Source organism: Mauremys mutica, chromosome 12, assembly GCF_020497125.1.
Source record: "Mauremys mutica isolate MM-2020 ecotype Southern chromosome 12, ASM2049712v1, whole genome shotgun sequence".
NCBI classification, from domain to species: Eukaryota; Metazoa; Chordata; order Testudines; family Geoemydidae; genus Mauremys; species Mauremys mutica.
In genome coordinates this window covers 66,959,989-66,976,766 of record NC_059083.1, presented here as the reverse complement: position 1 = coordinate 66,976,766, position 16,778 = coordinate 66,959,989, and the positions used below count along the sequence as shown (strand labels likewise).

Genomic DNA, 16,778 nt, shown 5'->3' with positions numbered 1-16,778 from the left:
AAGAGTTAAACAATTTATATTTCACCATGATTTAATTTATGCTTTGGCTTCAGAGTCAACTCTGGTTCTGTTTATTCCACCTTCCCTCCCCCCAACTGGTCACAAAACAAGTGTCACTACCCCTACCTAGTGTCATCCATCCAGCAGTAGCGACTGATCCTGGAAAACAGGCTTTGTGCGCTTCTCATTAAATACAGACAAATGTATTAAAGGAAAGACAGTACTTAAAGCATCAGTGACGACAGGGTAGAGCTCCAGTTTTTGGATAAAATAGCATGCGGGGGTGGGGAGGGGGAGCGTGGGACTGGAGGCAGTGTGAAAAACACACTGTACGTAGCCACCCACCCAGCCCAAGTGTGCTGGGAACACCATGTGGCCTGGCACCAGCACAATTCGTCTTTGCTAACCCAGGGAGAGGTTTCCAGATGCACAAGCGTGATGGGAGAAGCTGTTTGATTGGTGTGAAACGTATGAGCTGAAGGGGCGCCACTTCCCTGCTTCGTTTACAGAGACGGCTGGTCATAAGCCAGACAAGCCTTCAGGGTGCTTAGAGCAATATGTACCGACACCGCATGCTGCCATGGCTCAGACCACGCCACCGGGCTCAGGAGAGCAACGCCAGGCATTCATTATTCACACTTTAACTGACATCCCTGCCTAGCCAGAGAGGAAGTACAGCATGGGCAGCAGCAGGGCAAGCTTCCTCCATTGTTGACCCAACCCCAGCCCACATCTGTGCAGGAGATGGCAGTTTGGTCTCCGCCCATTATCCAAGCCTTCGCCTCACTGCTGAGCAGGTGCACGTGATGTGGATATGTATCCACAGGGCTGCGAGCCAGCAGCACGTGACACGCAATGTACTGAACAGCCGCCAGAAGGTAAACATGGTCCGTTGCAGGCGGTATCAGAACTAGTGACCCCAAGGTGAATGCCTCCGTCTTTCCATTATTAACATGCTCTTAAAGCTTCCAAAGTCTGTGTTAAAGGAGGCACTTTCCACTTCTGTTCATGGATGGAATCATTTTAATTTATTGAGGACTTAGAAAGAACTTAAATTTGCTTCCTTAAAACAAGATCTCAGCCAGTTAATGCAGCAGCGTAACTTCAGAAGCCCAGTTGTGTGTGGTCCGAATACCATGCTTAAGAGCTTAATTGTTATTTCTCTCTATCATGAGATCCAAAGTCTCCTAGTTAAAAGATAATTAAACTTTGGGTTACTTGTTAACGCACAGAGTCGAATGGCCTAGTTAATATACAGGAACAGAGCATGGGACCATATAGGATAGTATCTGACATGCTTTTACTAACTGGATAGTTATGGTACTTGGGCCCTAGAAGAGAATAAATTAAGATTTGGTATTTCTCTCTGATCAGGATTTGGACACTGAAGGGAGAGCCGACCAGTTCCTCTTTCACCCATAATCTATCCCCCCTTGTGGGTTAAAAGAGGTAATACTGTGGCACAAATGGAGAATCACCCTCTGACAGTCATATCATGAGGAGAGTTCAGAAGCCAAGGGTCTGAAGCAAGGTGGGGCTGTAACAGCTGCTAAGTAATCCACACCCCTCCCCCCCACTTCTTGTGCCTTCCTCAGCAAACGCACGCGCCCTGACCCAGAACTGTCAGCAGCACGTTACTCTGCTAGTTCATCTTTAGGACAGTTTCCTGGTCAGCCTAGCTAGGAACACACCGATCCCGGTAGCAAGCCAGATGGAGGCAAGTCCAGCTTCAGTGCAGTCTACTCCTCTGTGCTTACAAAGGAAACCTCCAGCCTCAAAATTCCTATTCCTTGCATGTAATCCCCAAGTGTCAATGGTTTAAAAAAAAGGGGGGGGCTGGACTACTTTAAAGAGCAAAACAGAAAAAGTTTGGGATACTTTGATGAAGAAGATTGGGACTGAAAAAATAAGTGTCGCTGAGGGCCCAATTCCACCACCCCTCCTTGGGCTGAAGTGGTACCTTAAATATGCAAACAGACTGATTTCTACAGAGCCGTTTTCACAGCAAAGCACTGCGGGCAGAATTCGCCCTTATGCACCACACTGGAAATCGGACGCTGCATCAGCCTGAGCAGCGTCATTAAAAACGGACAGTTTCTTCTGAGCCAGGCACCAGCGTTCACTGAATGGAGCCGCTGGAATGACTGGTCTTTCCAACGATCCCTTGAGGACTCTTACCAGCGAGCGTTTGGCTCAGGCGCTACAGCTGATCACTGGCGTTTTTCTCTAGAGCCTTATGGAGGTAAGAAATATTGGCATATAAAAAGCACCCCCTGCAAAAGGGGTTTGTTTTCACAGTATGATTCACAGTACCCGCAAGGCACTGAGATGGGACGGGGCTACAGGACGTGAAGCCCTATCTCACGCCATTAGGCACAAGGAGGGAAGGGCTGTACGCTGCAGGTCAGGAAAGGGAGACCATTGAAAGAGATGCAGCGGGGCAGGGGGGAAAAGGCAGATTTTGCTGACTGAGCTCAACAGGTGTCATTCAGGTGCTTTCAATGCAAGCCCTGAAACGCCTCATTCTTGGGGCTTCAGTCCCTGAAGGAAGGATCCAGCAGTTTCACCGTGGAGGGATTCACTGAGGGCGAGAGGGAGCGGCACTGGTGAGGGCTGATCGGCAACACAAGTCCCTGCACAGGGTCATCGCCTCACAGCAGGGCCCGCCACTGGAGGCCTTTCCCCAGCATGGAACCAAAGCACCAAAGTCTCCCACGTTCCCAGTTTGGTTCGAGTCTTTCCCAGGTGAAGTGGCTGCTGGGCTCCCAGGCCAGCAGCTGGATCTGGGGATTATGGCTTTTCACTGTGGGGCGACAGATCTGCCCCATGTTGGCCGGACCAAATGCAAACCAGGTCAGTTCAGCTCCACTCCTTCCCACATCCAGCAGTGACCAACCAGGGCAGCTCCCCTCCTTGTCCCCAAAATAACAGCACCTGCTCAGCGCCCTGCACCAGCGCTAAGGGACAGACTGTGGCCTAGCCCTGAGTGAACATCCTGCCTGGCTTTAGACAGCCGAGAAGAGGATTGGGGCACTTAACAGCAACGTCGCCCCTCTCCGTTGCACCCTGATTTGATTTGAAGTCACTTTCCCAGTCACTGAGAAAAATCCACCTGGTGCCAACTTTCCATGTTAAAAACTCTGCCCCATCCTGCCCTGTCTCCAGGCTGTGGGGTCAGTGCAAAACCTGGTCCAGGTCATACTTCTCGCAGAACTTGCTGGTGAAGGGCAGGCAGGTGAGATACTCGATCCAGTGCCAGTTGATGGGGTAGACGTAGAGCCAGATCACCAGGGAGGCAAAGAGACCCACAAAGACTAGCAGGGAGACAATGATCATGGCCCGCTTGCGGTACTTGTCCCCGGTGCCAAAGGTGATGTAGGGGAGGAAGGCGAAGGACAGCAGGAGGCCGCTGAGGAAGCCGAAGATGTGGGCGATATTGTCGATCCAAGGCAGGAGGCCGCACAGAAACAGAAAGAGGACGATCCCGAAGAGGTTCAGAAAAGCCTTCCAGGGCTTCTCTAGGATCTGCCAGCTTTGAAAGAGCTCCACAAAGAGGCAGGCCAGCAAGCCAAACTGAGATCCAGCAGGGCCAACCTGAGGGAGATAAAGATGGGAATTACAGTGGGTCCCACTCAAACTTAATTCAGTGACGGGAGTAAAAGCAACGTGGTCCAGTGGTTAGGGCGCCATGGGAATCAGGAGAACCGGGGTCTAAGTCCCTGTTCTGCCCTGACTTGCTGGAGGACCTTGGGCAAGTCACTGCTCTCTTGGTGCCTCTCTTTCCACCCCCGGGCTTTGTCTGCTAGAGTGTAGACAGAAGGCTGGGACTAGGTAAACCCCGGGCAAGGGCTCATTCAGCTCTTCTGACACGTGTTGTCCTTCGTTTAAATCCTGAGGAGGTGAAACCGCAATAAACTGCTCCCCTGTGGCCATGGCTGTCTCGTCACTGGCTTTTCCTTTACTGATAGAGCAGGGGTGGGCAAACTACGGCCCGTGGGCCGGATCCGGCCCGTCAGGGCTTTGGGTCTGGCCCATGGGATTGCCACCCCTGTGGCGCCACCGGCCCTGTGCTGCTGCTGGAAGCGGCCAGCCCCACGTTCCTGCGGCCCCTGGGGGAGGGGGAGCAGGAACAGAGGGCTCCATGTGCTGCCCTTGCCTCCAGGCCCCACCCCCACAGCTCCCATTGGCTGGGAATGGAGAACCATGGCCAATGGGAGCTTTGGGGGGAGGTAACCACAGCCAAGGGCAGCATGCAGAGCCCTCTGCCTCCTCTCCCCCAGCGGCTGCAGGGATGTGGTATCGGCCGCTTCCGGTAGCGGCGCAGGGCCAGGGCAGGCAGGGAGCCTGTCTTAGCCCCGCTGCGCACCACTGCCACCCCGGAGCTGCTCCAGGTAAGCGGTGCCAGGCTGGAGCCTGCACCCCAAACCCCTCCTGCACCCTGCACCCCAACCCCCTGCCACACCCTGCACTTCTCCTGCATCCCAGCCCCCTGCCACACCCCAGCCCCCTGCCCTGAGCCCCCTCATACACCCCACACCCCTTCTGTGCCCCAAGCCCCTGTCCTGAGCCCCGTCCTGCACACCACACCCCGACCTACATTCGTGGCCCTGCATGCGATTTCCCCACCCAGATGTGGCCCTTGGGCCAAGAAGTCTGCCCACCCCTGCGCTAGTGGCACCAAGTTAAAGCAAAATATCCAGCTCAAGCCAGTGGTGCTCCAGACAGCTTTCGGTGCATCCAGCTAGCACAGCGATCAGCTTTCCCAAGACGCATCTAATTTATCACAGGCAGCAAACAGCCATGGAAGGGCGAGTTGGATTCTGTTCTGGCTCCTGATTCATCCAAGGGCAGAACCTGTTACTGGTGCAGGTGGGTGAGACTGGAGGAGACCTAGCAAAGGTGACTGGCCAGTAGTGCTCCCCCTACTCTCTGCACACCAGAGGGGCGGGGATGACAGAGGTGAAGCAGAGGAACAGTGAGGACTGGGAAGGAAGAATTAACCTAACGCTCCCATTGGAGGCTTGGGATAAGAGCCCGGGTGCCTGGGGCTGCTCAGACCTGTTGGGAAGTGGCCATAGAAAAGGAAAGTTCAGTACTTTGGTTTCCAGAGAAGTCAATACTTTCGGTGACTCAGCAGCCATCCCCCAGCAAGCTCGGTCTCCATCCCGCCCCGCAGGCTAACTCAAACAATCACCCCAAGACCCAATCAAAGGGATTACGTGTGTGTGATCTAATGCAAAGCCCATCAGAATTCTGCTGACAGATTAGCCATCTGCCTGGTGCGTAAACCTGCAGGGTGCACGAACGCTCACGTGCGTATACATGGGACGGCGTGGCACGTGCAAACCCTGCACGAGACAAGTGGATTAGAGTCAGGCGGCAACCCCAGTGCATCAGGGAAGTAAAGGGGACACATAGGTCATCCACAACTCAGACTGAAAACTTTATTGGACTTTCTAATCAGGCTACTGTACCTAGGACTCCTGGATTATGACTGATGAGAGAAATCAAGGCCCAATCCCCACTAGCAAGGAGTCTGGAGAAAGATTAAGATTGATGTGGTCTAGCTGAAATATGCCCTTTGCTCACCTTGGACTAGTCTACACTCAATGTCGACTCCGGTTTTAAAAAGGAACCAGTGCTAAGCTATAACCCTAAGTGTTCACACCTTGGGCAACTGTCCCCATATGTATGCTCAGAGCTCAGGAAGCCCCCCCACACTCCCGACTGCCATGACAGAGTAGAAATAAACAAACTCCGGAGGGGCAGCTACACCTGGAAAGTCAGTGCCGAAGCAGATAGCTACAGAGCATCCTTAAAAACCTCCAACTGTAAGCGCCTCCTCCAGCACCTAGCACAGTGGGGCCCCGATCCTGAACTGGGGCACTGGGCGCTGAGGACCAAAGCACCCCCACCTCTCACTGTAAAAGCCCAGCCTGCAGGACATGGCTCAGAGGGATGCTGCTGTCTCTTCTCCCCTTTACCTAGGGAAGGGTTTGGAGCCTAGAAGGCGTGGGTGGTTTTACCTGATCTTAACAATAATCACCCCTTTCCTGTGGCAAAATGGGTAGGCAGCTCCAGGGAAAGTACCTCTGAGTGGGCAAAAGGCTGTGCAGTGGGGAGACTCCCCCCCAGGTCAGGCAGTGGGGGGTGGAAGCAACGAGGAGGAAGAATGAATGAAAGGCAGCAGCTGCCTTGCAGACTGGGGTCACTTATTAATCCCTCCAAAACCTCCCTTCTCAGCTCAGGAACTAGAGCAATCGGTTTAAGAAGCGGAGAAAGCTGGGCCGCTACCACCAATTCTCTCCACCCTGCTGCGGTGGCTAATCCCGTTATCCATTTCCTTTGCATCACAGGCTACCGAGCCCACATTCCAGGTCTGGGCCAGGAGCCCGGGGGCCAAGTTGCCTGTTGTAAGCAACCGATGGAGGTGCCCTCTCAGCTCTTCCATGAACTGCTGGACGATGTGAAGAGCAGCGTCAGGCACAGAAAGGGCAAAGGGTACCAGGGAAAGCAGCTGCTGGCTGAATGCGCACGGGGGAGAATGTTAAATGAGCTCAGGCCACCAACCCAAGAGCAGCCCCACATCACACACTGTATGGAGGGCAGAATGGACCAGTGTTGGTGGGACCTGCCATGCAGAGCCACCAGGCAGCTCCCGCACATTAAGCCATTGCTGGGTCTCCGGGTTGTTCCATGTGCTTCAGACTTGTAGCCTGAGCAGGGAGGCCAAGGCCTGGCCTGGCCTTTTCACCCTCACAGGCTGCCCTTTCTCTGGGGACCAGCTGAGAACAATCAGCAAGGCAGAGCGGGGCAGCTGGTGCACTTGGAGCCTGGGGATAGCTAGAGGCTTTCAGCCCAGAGGGACGTCAAACCAGCACCTTGCAGCTGCACTAAACAACGCTGTTAACGGTCACTCCTCTGCGAGGCCCTAGATCTCTGGCTGGGTACTTACACAGCCCCACCTCTCTGGCCTTCGCCTCGGATGCCGAGAGTGCCTGAAAGCTGGCAGGGCTAAAGAGAGACAATGGCAAACACCCCGCCCCCGGTCTCAGAGCACCCTTACCTCTGCCCGGTATGGAAGGAAGATGGCACTGGCCAGGTTGCCAGTGATGCCGCTGAGGAGGAAGATGATCGAGATCCTATGCCAGCCTGCCAGCTTCTCCAAATCCCTGAGGACTGTCATTTGGAAGATCACGGATACCAGGCAGTGAACTATCCTATGGAAATATACATACAGATACTTAGTCTGCAACCCCCTGCACCTATTCCATTCCCTCTCACCCCACTCACAGTGGGGATTAGAGCTACTCAGGCTTCATCTAAATCAAAACCTAACATTTCCTACAAGCGGTGTCCCGGCAGAGGAGTCTGGTTGGCAGCTGCAGGACGACGCTAGGGGACCGTCTGGGTGCAGGGACAGACACATTTTCATTCTTGGAGGCTGGGTGGGGGAAATGCAGTTTCATGTTGTTCTTCATTAACCCTTTACCTATAGCATCTGTCACGTCAGGGAGTAACGGGACAGTGGATCAACCAATGGACATGCCACTGTCCAATAGCAGTCGCATCCCTGGTCCAGGGCACTTCGTTTGATTGCATGAGCTTGCCTGAGGCAGAGGCAAAGCTGTAAAGGGAGGATCTTGGGAGACTAGAGGATCCCCTCCCCCACCTACCCTGCTTCTTACCCGGCGTGAAGGAAAAGAGACAGCCAGAGTCTGTAGAACTGATCAGGGATTTCTGGGTTCAGGAAGGGCAGGAGGCCACACACATCATCCAAGCAATGGACCTGAAACAGACGGGAAAGCGCCACAGGTTGAAATGAGCAGCGCTGGCTCACGGCCACATCTCAGAGGTTTTTAGGGAGAACGGAGGCTGGAGAGGAAAAGCCGACTCAGCGCAAAGCACGTTCTCAGGCTATTGATCAGGTCCACCAAAACAGCCTCGACCTGCCCGTGGTACATTCACTGAAAACCCCACCATGAATGGGTCAGGTCAGAGGCGAGCGGGACTCCCACAGTTTAAGGGGCAAAGTGCCAGGGCAGTGTGGGTGCCCAGCAGAGATATGGGGTGAGTGGGCTTCTCTGGCACCCAAGCTGATACCCAGGCAGTGCATTTTCCTGCTTGCTAGGTGCTGCAATACTATTGCAGGCTACTTCAGGGCTGGATGCTGCCTTATTGGTCAGGTTCTTGTCATTCCCAGAGCACGCCCTCGTCCCTAGGATTGCTTTGCCTGGGACCAAGAATCTACCCCTTTGTATTCCCAGCCACCACTGAGCTGTCTGCTGACCCAGCTCTTCAAGGCAGCTGGCTCCCACCTCGCGGTCTCAGGGCGAGCCACAGCCAGCCTGACCATTGGCCAACGCTCAAAGCATTCAGCTCAGGGAAGCACAGGCTGAGCGTTAGGCCTCCCCGTGCATCATTTCTCCAACCCAGCGGCCCCAGGCTCGGCTCACCTGCGAGCAGAGAGTTGCCTCCTCGTGGAAGTAGCCGTGCATGAACTCGCAGTATTCCCGCGTGGTGATCTCGCAGCTAGCGCAAAGGAGGACAAGGTGGGGTCACTTCGTGCCAGGATCCCTTCCCCTGCACTCAAAGTCCAGATCCTCATTTATTCTCCCCTCCGCCCAGGGCCAAGATGGAGGAGCCTATCCAGATTCAGTCTAGTCTAGCTGCATTTAAAGGGTTTGGCTGAAACTCTCAGCTCCCGGCTTAATGCACTGTGGCATTTTCTGCCTTTCCTAAGAAGGGCTCTCTGCCCATCACAGCAGACCTACAGGGGCCTTAAGTCAATGACTGGCCAACAATGGGCACGTCCCAGAAGGAAGTTAACCGAAGCAGCAAACCCTCGTATGATAAGGCATAGCCCCAGGACACTGGTCTCCCAAGGGCAGGGTTGTCCAATAGCCATTTCCGTGCACATGGGCATTCTACATGTACCCTGAGGGATGACCACAGAGTCAGACATGCAAAGCCAGTGGGAATGAGCTTTACCCCACTGGGTCCAGAGCGGTTGGCTCAGATCGGCCCTCGGCTCTCTCCCCTCTCCTTTACCCATGTAACACAAAAGACTAATGCTATGAGTAGAATAGGGATCTTAGCCACTGGCATGGCAAGGTCCAGTTGCATCAGGAATGCTGCCTGGAGGCGCATGGGTGCAGCTTACCTGCCTTTGGTACCGATACAGCACGGTCTCCCTTTGATCTCACAGTCCAGGTGCAAAAAGCCTGTGTGGTTGTTTTTGGCTTGATAGGTGCAAATCTAAAAGGAAGAGTGAAGAACTGGTTAGAGAATGGGAGAGACGCACATACTGGTCCCTGCAGCTGAGTGCACAAGTGCTCATGGACAGCGGGCAAGGGGATGTTCCACCACCCAAAGCCAGCACGCTGGGGTATGCTACATCCAGGGCCTTCCTCTCTCCAAGCTGGCATCTCTCTGGTCACAGGGGTTCCCCAGCTTGGCCGAAAGACAAGTGCCTTTTATTTATCTGCGTTTTAAGCCAGGAGGCCCCTCCCAGAACGCTATGGGCATTTCTGGCGATTAACGGGAAGGGGAAAAGCAAAATATTCCCTGGAGACTCCTTACCGGCCACTTGGTAATGTCGTCTGGCCAGACGTGAGGCGAGGTGGAGGCCGGCTCCTCGCACGTCCTGTTGGGATGGAGCAATCAGTGAGGAAGGGTTCTGCTGGTGCAGCCTTTGTCTGGGACTCTGACAGTCCTTGATGGGCACTCATAGGGGTCTGGGTAGCTTCTCTCTCCTCCCACCTCAGTGCAGAGTCCCCAGTTCATTCTTTTTGGTGTATGGGGGTCAGACTTTGCTACGGACCATGGCCGGGCTGACTGCAGCAGCACAAGGAAGGGGACTGCGCACTGCCTAACAGACAGTTTAATGTGCTCTTGGGTGTACCGTGTCATATGCCCAGAGGCCCTGCTGATGTGTACACAAATGTAAACTCATCTCTCCTTTGTCTCTCCTCACTAATTACGGCAAACAGACATGGTTACAGCACAAGACTGGCAGTCGGGACTTCTGGGTTCTACTTCTAGCTGATGCCAACTTTGAGAGAGCTTAGGCAAGACTGTTTCAGTTAAAACCGTCTCTCCTTCCTTATCTTTAAAATAGAGCACGTGTGTTTGGAGAAGTGCTTTGAGATCCTCAGATGCAAAGTACCACGGGCATGAACATTCTCCCTTAGTACAACCCTTTTATAGTAGGGCTGGAAATACTGAACCCAAGACCCACCCACCTCCACCCATGGTATATGGTTCCCAAGCCACCCTGCAGACATGGAGACGTATCACGGCCTGCCTCCAATCCCTCGTTCCCATTCAACAACCCATCCTGTCCTGTCCCCTCCACTTTCCTGGGAGAGGTGCCCGTACCTGGGGTCCTGATGGCACACAGCCCCGGACGTTCGCTTCCCGCTGGAATTGCCCTGGATCGTCGGGGAGTTAGAGTCTGGCCACTTTGTGAAAGTAGCTAACGTCTCCTGCAGTTCCAGAGAACGGGAATTTGGAGAGTGGGGTTTTTTAGTTGTTAAACAGACACACGGATTTGATGTGTTCAAACCAGCTCATTCGAACGTGGGTCCATTCAGTCAGACCTCACAATCCTCTCTGCACTACCAAAAACCTACCCGCCTGGGCTGAAGAGCCATCCTGGCATCATATCGCCTCCTGGATGGCTGTTTTAAGGAGATGCTTCCTGTCCTCTGGGTGAGCTCCCCCTAATTCCCTTTTCCCTACCCTGTAGCTGATAGCTATCACAACATTAAAAAGACTTACATTCGGAAAAACAAATTGAGTTAAAAAAAATCAAATGTGTTTTTATTTAGGATGTTCTCTAAAAAGTGAGTGAAAAATCAGATGCAAGAAATCACCCCTAAGCATTGCACAAGTCTTGGAATCTGTGGCAGCACCCCCTAGTCATAATTCCTGTTATTTAAATGGAAGCGATACTGTGTTTAATTTCTTGCATGTGCCATTCACGACTCCGTTGCCAGCGTTTGACCCTAACACAAGTCTGCTTAGCACATTAGCTGCTGTCCATCGAGTGGGCCAACTTGAAGAAAACATCTTCAAAGAGCAACTGAATTTGCCTCCCCTGGTGGCATAGCAACGTGACATGACACCCAAATGAGCAGAGCCCCACACACTGCCAGTTGCTGTGTAAGACCACCAGTATGCAGGTAGGTGCACAATGTTTAAAGTCATCTCTGCAGCATGCAGCCAGGAAGAGCAGTACCAGGTGCAGAGTTGGTCAGAAGGACCACCTGCTGCTCTCTCATCATGTCTGGTGCAGCTAACATGGAAGATTCCATGAAAAGAGTAACCCATCACATGAATGGGTACAGGAATTAAGAAATAAGTGATGTGGGTTAATAATTAGAAGCACGATTAGAGAGAATCTAAAATGCCACATAGTAGGCAGGTATTAATCTTGCAGTGATCATGGAAAGTGATTCAATATGGTGTATATCCCACTAGCTGCATAAAGCAGGGGTATGAAACATCCAGTCTAGTTTCTTAGTTTTCAGGTTCACCGGGTCCCTGAGATGGTGTGAACTGAATCAGGACTTCCCATCTGATGGGCTCCTCTTACGTTTCCTTCCATCTTTGTGTCTAATAGTCTCTGCAGTGTTAATATGCAGAAGCATAAGAATAAGGCAAGTACAGTGAGCTTCCTACATTGTTCATACTTAAGAGTCTTAGCTTGCGGAGAGCATTAGGCACAAAGATGGATGGAAACGCAAGTGGAGCCCATCAGAAGGGAGGTCCTGATTCCTAACACTCACTCATAAGTTAAAATGGCCTCACCACTCTCTCTTGGTTCTTCGCTAGCGGGTACCTTTCCTGGTTCCTTCCCTGACCTAATCACAGCAGTCAGTCAGTCTTCCCCCTCCCCCGCACTGTACCCACCCCAAAGCCCTGTCTGCATTAGTCTTGCAGCTGTCCTTGGGATTCCTGGAGGTTTCCTGGTCCCATGGGCGATAGGCAGCCTAGCGCACTCACCGAACAATCTTTTCGCTGAGTCTGGATGCAGCCCGAGTTGTCGTTTTGGACGCAGCAGCCCGAGTTACGCTCCTGGTCCCTCTCTTTTTGAATGCGCTTCTCAACCTGCTGGTCCTTGCGGATGCAAGGGGAGAACTTGGCTCCCAGGTGGATCAGGTCGATCTGAAACGCAATACAATTTGATACAAGCCATTTTTTGAGCCATTGAAGTGCTGTGTGTTATACAGGAGTGGTGGTTTAAGGGAAAACTGGGGTACACTGCACCTTTGGGGCAGAGGAACTAGGATTTCTGTGAGTAGCCAGTTTCAGGGGCTGGATATCACAGGGGAGTGCTTCCTAGGGACTCGGGTGCACCTGCTGTTATCCTGCAAGGCAGATGGGGCTGGCATAGCCTCAAGGAGAGCACTCGAGTGGCTGAAAGTCTGGTGGGGTGAGGAGCTAACACCCAGGCAAGACTAGGGGGTAGCAAGGTGGCTCTCAGTTCAAGGTACCCCAAGAATAGTCACAGTCTACAGCACTCAGTGGGCTGAGCCACATCACAAAAAAGTTACCAGCAACACAGATGGGAGTTGAGAGAGCCCAGAGACGGAACAGCACAGGGCTGGAACAGGTCAGGCCTGACCTGCTGGATAAAGCCGTGTGCAAGGGATGTTTGGACAGCAGCTGTCAGAACCTTGCTTCCCCTTCCCTCTGCACCGAAGTGTAAATTCCTCTGTCTCCTGCGGGGCAAAGGAGGACAGAAAAAAACCCAACCTAGACATGTCCCTTACCGAGCCCGGGCCAATCCAGAAGTTCTCCTGCTGGATGTACTTCACACTCTCGTACACACCTTTGTTCCTCAGCACCTGCCAAGTGGGCACAACATTTAAAAGTCACACGGTGTAATTCACAGCAAAACGGACCCAAGGTTTAACAAGATGGATTTTTCCAACTGCCAGCCCTGCAAACTCAGCCTGGGATCCAAGAGTCAGGCTGGCTTCTCTTTGTCTCACAGAACAGTGAAGGTCCTTAACCACACATGAGCTTTCACTGTGTTGCCCAGGTGTAATTTAGAGAATAACTTGGCCTGCAGGGGAAGACCAGCTTCATTTCAAGTCTTTCTACTTGTGCAGTCATGATCATTATTAGACTGTAGCCTCTCAGCACCCCTCCGAGGCAGGGCAGTGCTACCTCATTTTACAGAAGGAGAAACAGATCAGGTAACTTGCCCAAGGTCACACAGGAAGACAGTGGCAGGGCTGGGAATTTGACTGATGTCTCCCAAGTCCCAGTCCAGTGCTTTATCCACTGGCCCATCCTTGCTACCGAGATCCCAGGCTGGATTTCAGGGTGATCAGTGAGGGGGAAAGACGTTCCTGTTTCTCACAAACTGAGCATGTTTGATATGGAGTCGCAAAGACGCTACACATGGTAACCCCATCACTCTTGAGGCCATTTAAAACCGAAAGAAATCCAAGTCTGTCTGTATATGTACTATCTCCCACTGGGCTGCTTTTTCCAGACTGTGAGGTTAAGAGGAGATAATAGATTACAGGAAAGAATAAGTGTTGGCCATCTTCCCAGGAAACTTCATTCCTGCCTTCCTTTCAGTGCCTGGGTACCTAGGAGAGAAAGGGAGCCACCCGGCTAACCGTACACATAGGGAGATGCTGGAGAAATAAGCTTGCATGGGATAATCCCCATTTTGCTGGCATTCAGCAGAGCTGGGGCAATAGACTGGCTTTAAATCAGCTACTGGAGTCCTGGCATTGGAGACAGGATTCTCCAGAGACACAGGCAGTGCCAGGGGTGTCATTAGCCCAAGGGACCCGATAGGCTAGACAGCCCCAAGACAGGCACAGCCAGTATCGATTGAACTTACTAACTCCGCCGTCACGTGCTGGGCAAACCCGATTGGCGCGATGCCGTACGTGCAGATAACCAGCAGGGTGATGATGATATGGACGAAGGTGAGCCAGTAGGTGAAATACGGCCTGGGGAGGTGAAGGGAAACACAGACAAGGGTCACTCTTCACGGACTGAGCAGCTCCGTCCCTGCCAACCTTCACTCGCGTTAAACCCGCAGACTGGAGATGCCCACGTCCGACACAGCAGGCTAGGGCAGGAAGGTGTAGGAGGGGCTCAGGACGGGGATCCAGAGGTCAGGTTCGGAGGCGCATTGGCCGAGCTGCTGTTGGGATTGCCTTGGTTAGCATTTCACAACCCCAGTGCAAGGCATATTTTACATCCATCACCACTCAAAGGGAAGTCAAGTCATCGGAGCCCTTTCCCTGACCACCCGCCTCTCCAACGCAGCTCCTCGTCTGGGAGGATCTCTGCTGAGACGAGGGGCCCGCAAGGCACTGGAACGTAAGCGAATAGAGCTCCTCCGCTGTGTACGTTTGGAACCACTCAGCGTGGGCCAGGCTGGACTGTCAGGCCCCGATCCTGATCTCACTCCCCTGGCGTCAATCAGGAGTAACTCCACGCCAGTCAACATCAAGAACCAGGCCCAGCGTTTACATACAGGATCCAGTATCAGTCCGGGCCATTATAATCGCATCCCCCCAGCCCATCCAGCCAGAGCCCAGTCCTCACCTGTGACTGTCTGTGTTCTCCAGCTGAGACTGGACCATGCTGCTGATGCTCCGGCGGTACGTCCTGTTCAGCCACTTGCCCACCACCCCCAGCCCGTAGTATCGCTTCTTGCGGTCAAAGGCGAAGTGCTTCACTTTGGAAGCGATCCGCTTGCCTCTCTTGGGGCTGGGGACAGCTGACAGCGAGACCCCGACACCTTCCTTCCTGCAGCGAGAAGCATTTCACTCAATTCCCTTCAAAGAGGTGGCGTTAAATCCTTTTCTCCCTTTCTGCATGGCCTCATCACAGCATGGCCGGTGTTGCCAGGAGTGAAAGGAGTTGCCAGGGAAAGGGATGGGGCCAAGTTCCTTCTGGATATCTAGCCCAGCTCCAGCCCCCCAGCACCAGTCAGTGCAATGGGCCAGCTCAGAAGCTACCTAGGAACAGAATCTCCAGGACAGCACATGCCAAGTCTGAGGACACTGGGCAAATCTCTGGCACAGCCCCGAACCAGAACCGATACTCACAGAACAGGCTGCTCCATCTCAGAGGGTCGGGCACCGTCCAGGTGAGGAAGCCCTTGGAAGTAAGCGGCTGAGAGGGGTGGCGATTCGAAAACGTCATCCGGCATGGAATACATCTCCTCGGGCGCATCTATCTGTGAGGGACACAGCAGAGACACGCGGGTGATGGCCTAGCTTAGATAGAGAAGTCATCCAGATGGTGTTCCAACCAGACTTGCTCCTGGCTCAGACCTGGCTTCAGGACAGGGCCTTGAGAGATGATGGGGGATGATCAACCATTAATTCTATGGAGAGATTGATGCTTAGCACAGCATCGTGGTATCTGATCCTTGATTCACTGAGCACTAACAGGGTCTTACAAATGGGACAGGAACCACGGCTTTTCCTTGCCCGAACAACTTGCAGCATATCTGGGTTCTGCAGCACTGGAGACGCTCTATTACAATCGTGTCTAAGGACCAGTGGAGATGGAGGCTCCTCTGTGCTAGGTGCTGTACAAAGAGTCCCAGCCTTGCAGAGCTTACAAATCTAAATCAGACCGAAGGTCTGGGCCTCACTTTAAGCTTACGCTGACTTCGTGACACCATTCAGGGGTATGAAAGTCTAGATCCCTGAGCGCCATAACTATGCTGACCCAGCCCGTGGTGCAGATGTGGCTAGGCTGCTGGAGGAATGCTCTGGGCGGTGTCTGCGTGACAAGGTTGGGCCAGCACAGCTACAGCGCCAGAGCTACGCTGCTCTAGTCCCCACGGCGTAGATGTGGCTGAGGGTTGCTGCTGTGGGATAGGATGTACGTAGGGAGAAATCAGTGACAATAATTAAGGTGTATTTCCCCCTTTGCTTGCGAACAGAGACTGTGGCCTCTGGGCCCCCGGCTACTCAAAACTGAACTCCCTCCCAGCATATTAAGCAACCCCCGCCAACCCCCCGAAATGGTGAAAAGCAACAAGTTTAACAGAGTGCGGTTGGGAGGGCGGTGGAATTATTTGGTGTTGGGCGATAGATCAAGGTCAATGTCCTAAGCAGTAAAAGGTCTCTGGGGCACGGGACCTGTAAGGTAACAGCCTGGGATGCCATGCACCAGTGTCGGAAAGGGGGGTGGGGGGGAAGAGAGATGAAATGTACACGGGGTTTAAATCAAAATATCACAGCTAGGCAAGTGAAGCCCCAGTTTCCATCAACATGCACAGACTGGCGTCTCAGCAGAGCCAGCCCGGGGTCTCACATCACCAGCCCCAGGGGTTCCAAGACCTGGTGACTCAGCCCCAAGGAAAATCCGCAAGGGAGAGGGGGTGAAGCTAGGATATCATGGAACCATGCTTGCCTTACTGAAGAATGAGGAGTCCAGCGTATCTGCAGCATCCACCATGTCCTCATCCAGGATGCTGGGATACAGGAAGCTCCGCTTGTTGCCTCTGTGTTTCGATGCTGAGGGCTCCAAAACTGAACGGCCCTTTCATGGAGGAAAAGGCAAAACACTGGGTGATTAAATGCACTAGTAAAGATGGACCTTGCCAAACTATAGCGGGGGACCAGGAGGCAGTTTTGGGGCTGAACGTTAAGCAGATTAACCTGCATGGCTGGGAATCTGCACATACATTTCCCAAAAGAAGGAAGCTGTCAGCATTTCAGATCTCTGTTGGGGAGGTTTGCAGAGTGTTGCATGCACCTCCGCCAGCACCCAGCAGT

The 16,778-nt window shown here is 53.1% G+C and overlaps 1 protein-coding gene across 2 annotated transcripts in view; it reads right to left on the bottom strand.

Moving 5' to 3' along the window:
* RHBDF2 (rhomboid 5 homolog 2) overlaps positions 1-16,778 on the bottom strand; it is a 75,774-nt gene continuing 58,996 nt past the window's right edge. For both annotated transcript variants that reach the window (XM_044983739.1, XM_044983738.1), the window contains exons 6-18: positions 16,414-16,542; positions 15,093-15,223; positions 14,587-14,790; positions 13,871-13,982; positions 12,780-12,854; positions 12,010-12,171; positions 10,381-10,487; positions 9,583-9,646; positions 9,164-9,258; positions 8,457-8,532; positions 7,689-7,789; positions 7,067-7,220; positions 1-3,594 (exon numbers count right to left, since the gene is read on the bottom strand). In XM_044983739.1, coding sequence (XP_044839674.1) covers positions 3,175-3,594; positions 7,067-7,220; positions 7,689-7,789; positions 8,457-8,532; positions 9,164-9,258; positions 9,583-9,646; positions 10,381-10,487; positions 12,010-12,171; positions 12,780-12,854; positions 13,871-13,982; positions 14,587-14,790; positions 15,093-15,223; positions 16,414-16,542 — 1,830 coding nt within the window. In that variant the 3' untranslated portion in view covers positions 1-3,174. The remainder of the gene's footprint in view (positions 3,595-7,066; positions 7,221-7,688; positions 7,790-8,456; positions 8,533-9,163; positions 9,259-9,582; positions 9,647-10,380; positions 10,488-12,009; positions 12,172-12,779; positions 12,855-13,870; positions 13,983-14,586; positions 14,791-15,092; positions 15,224-16,413; positions 16,543-16,778) is intronic.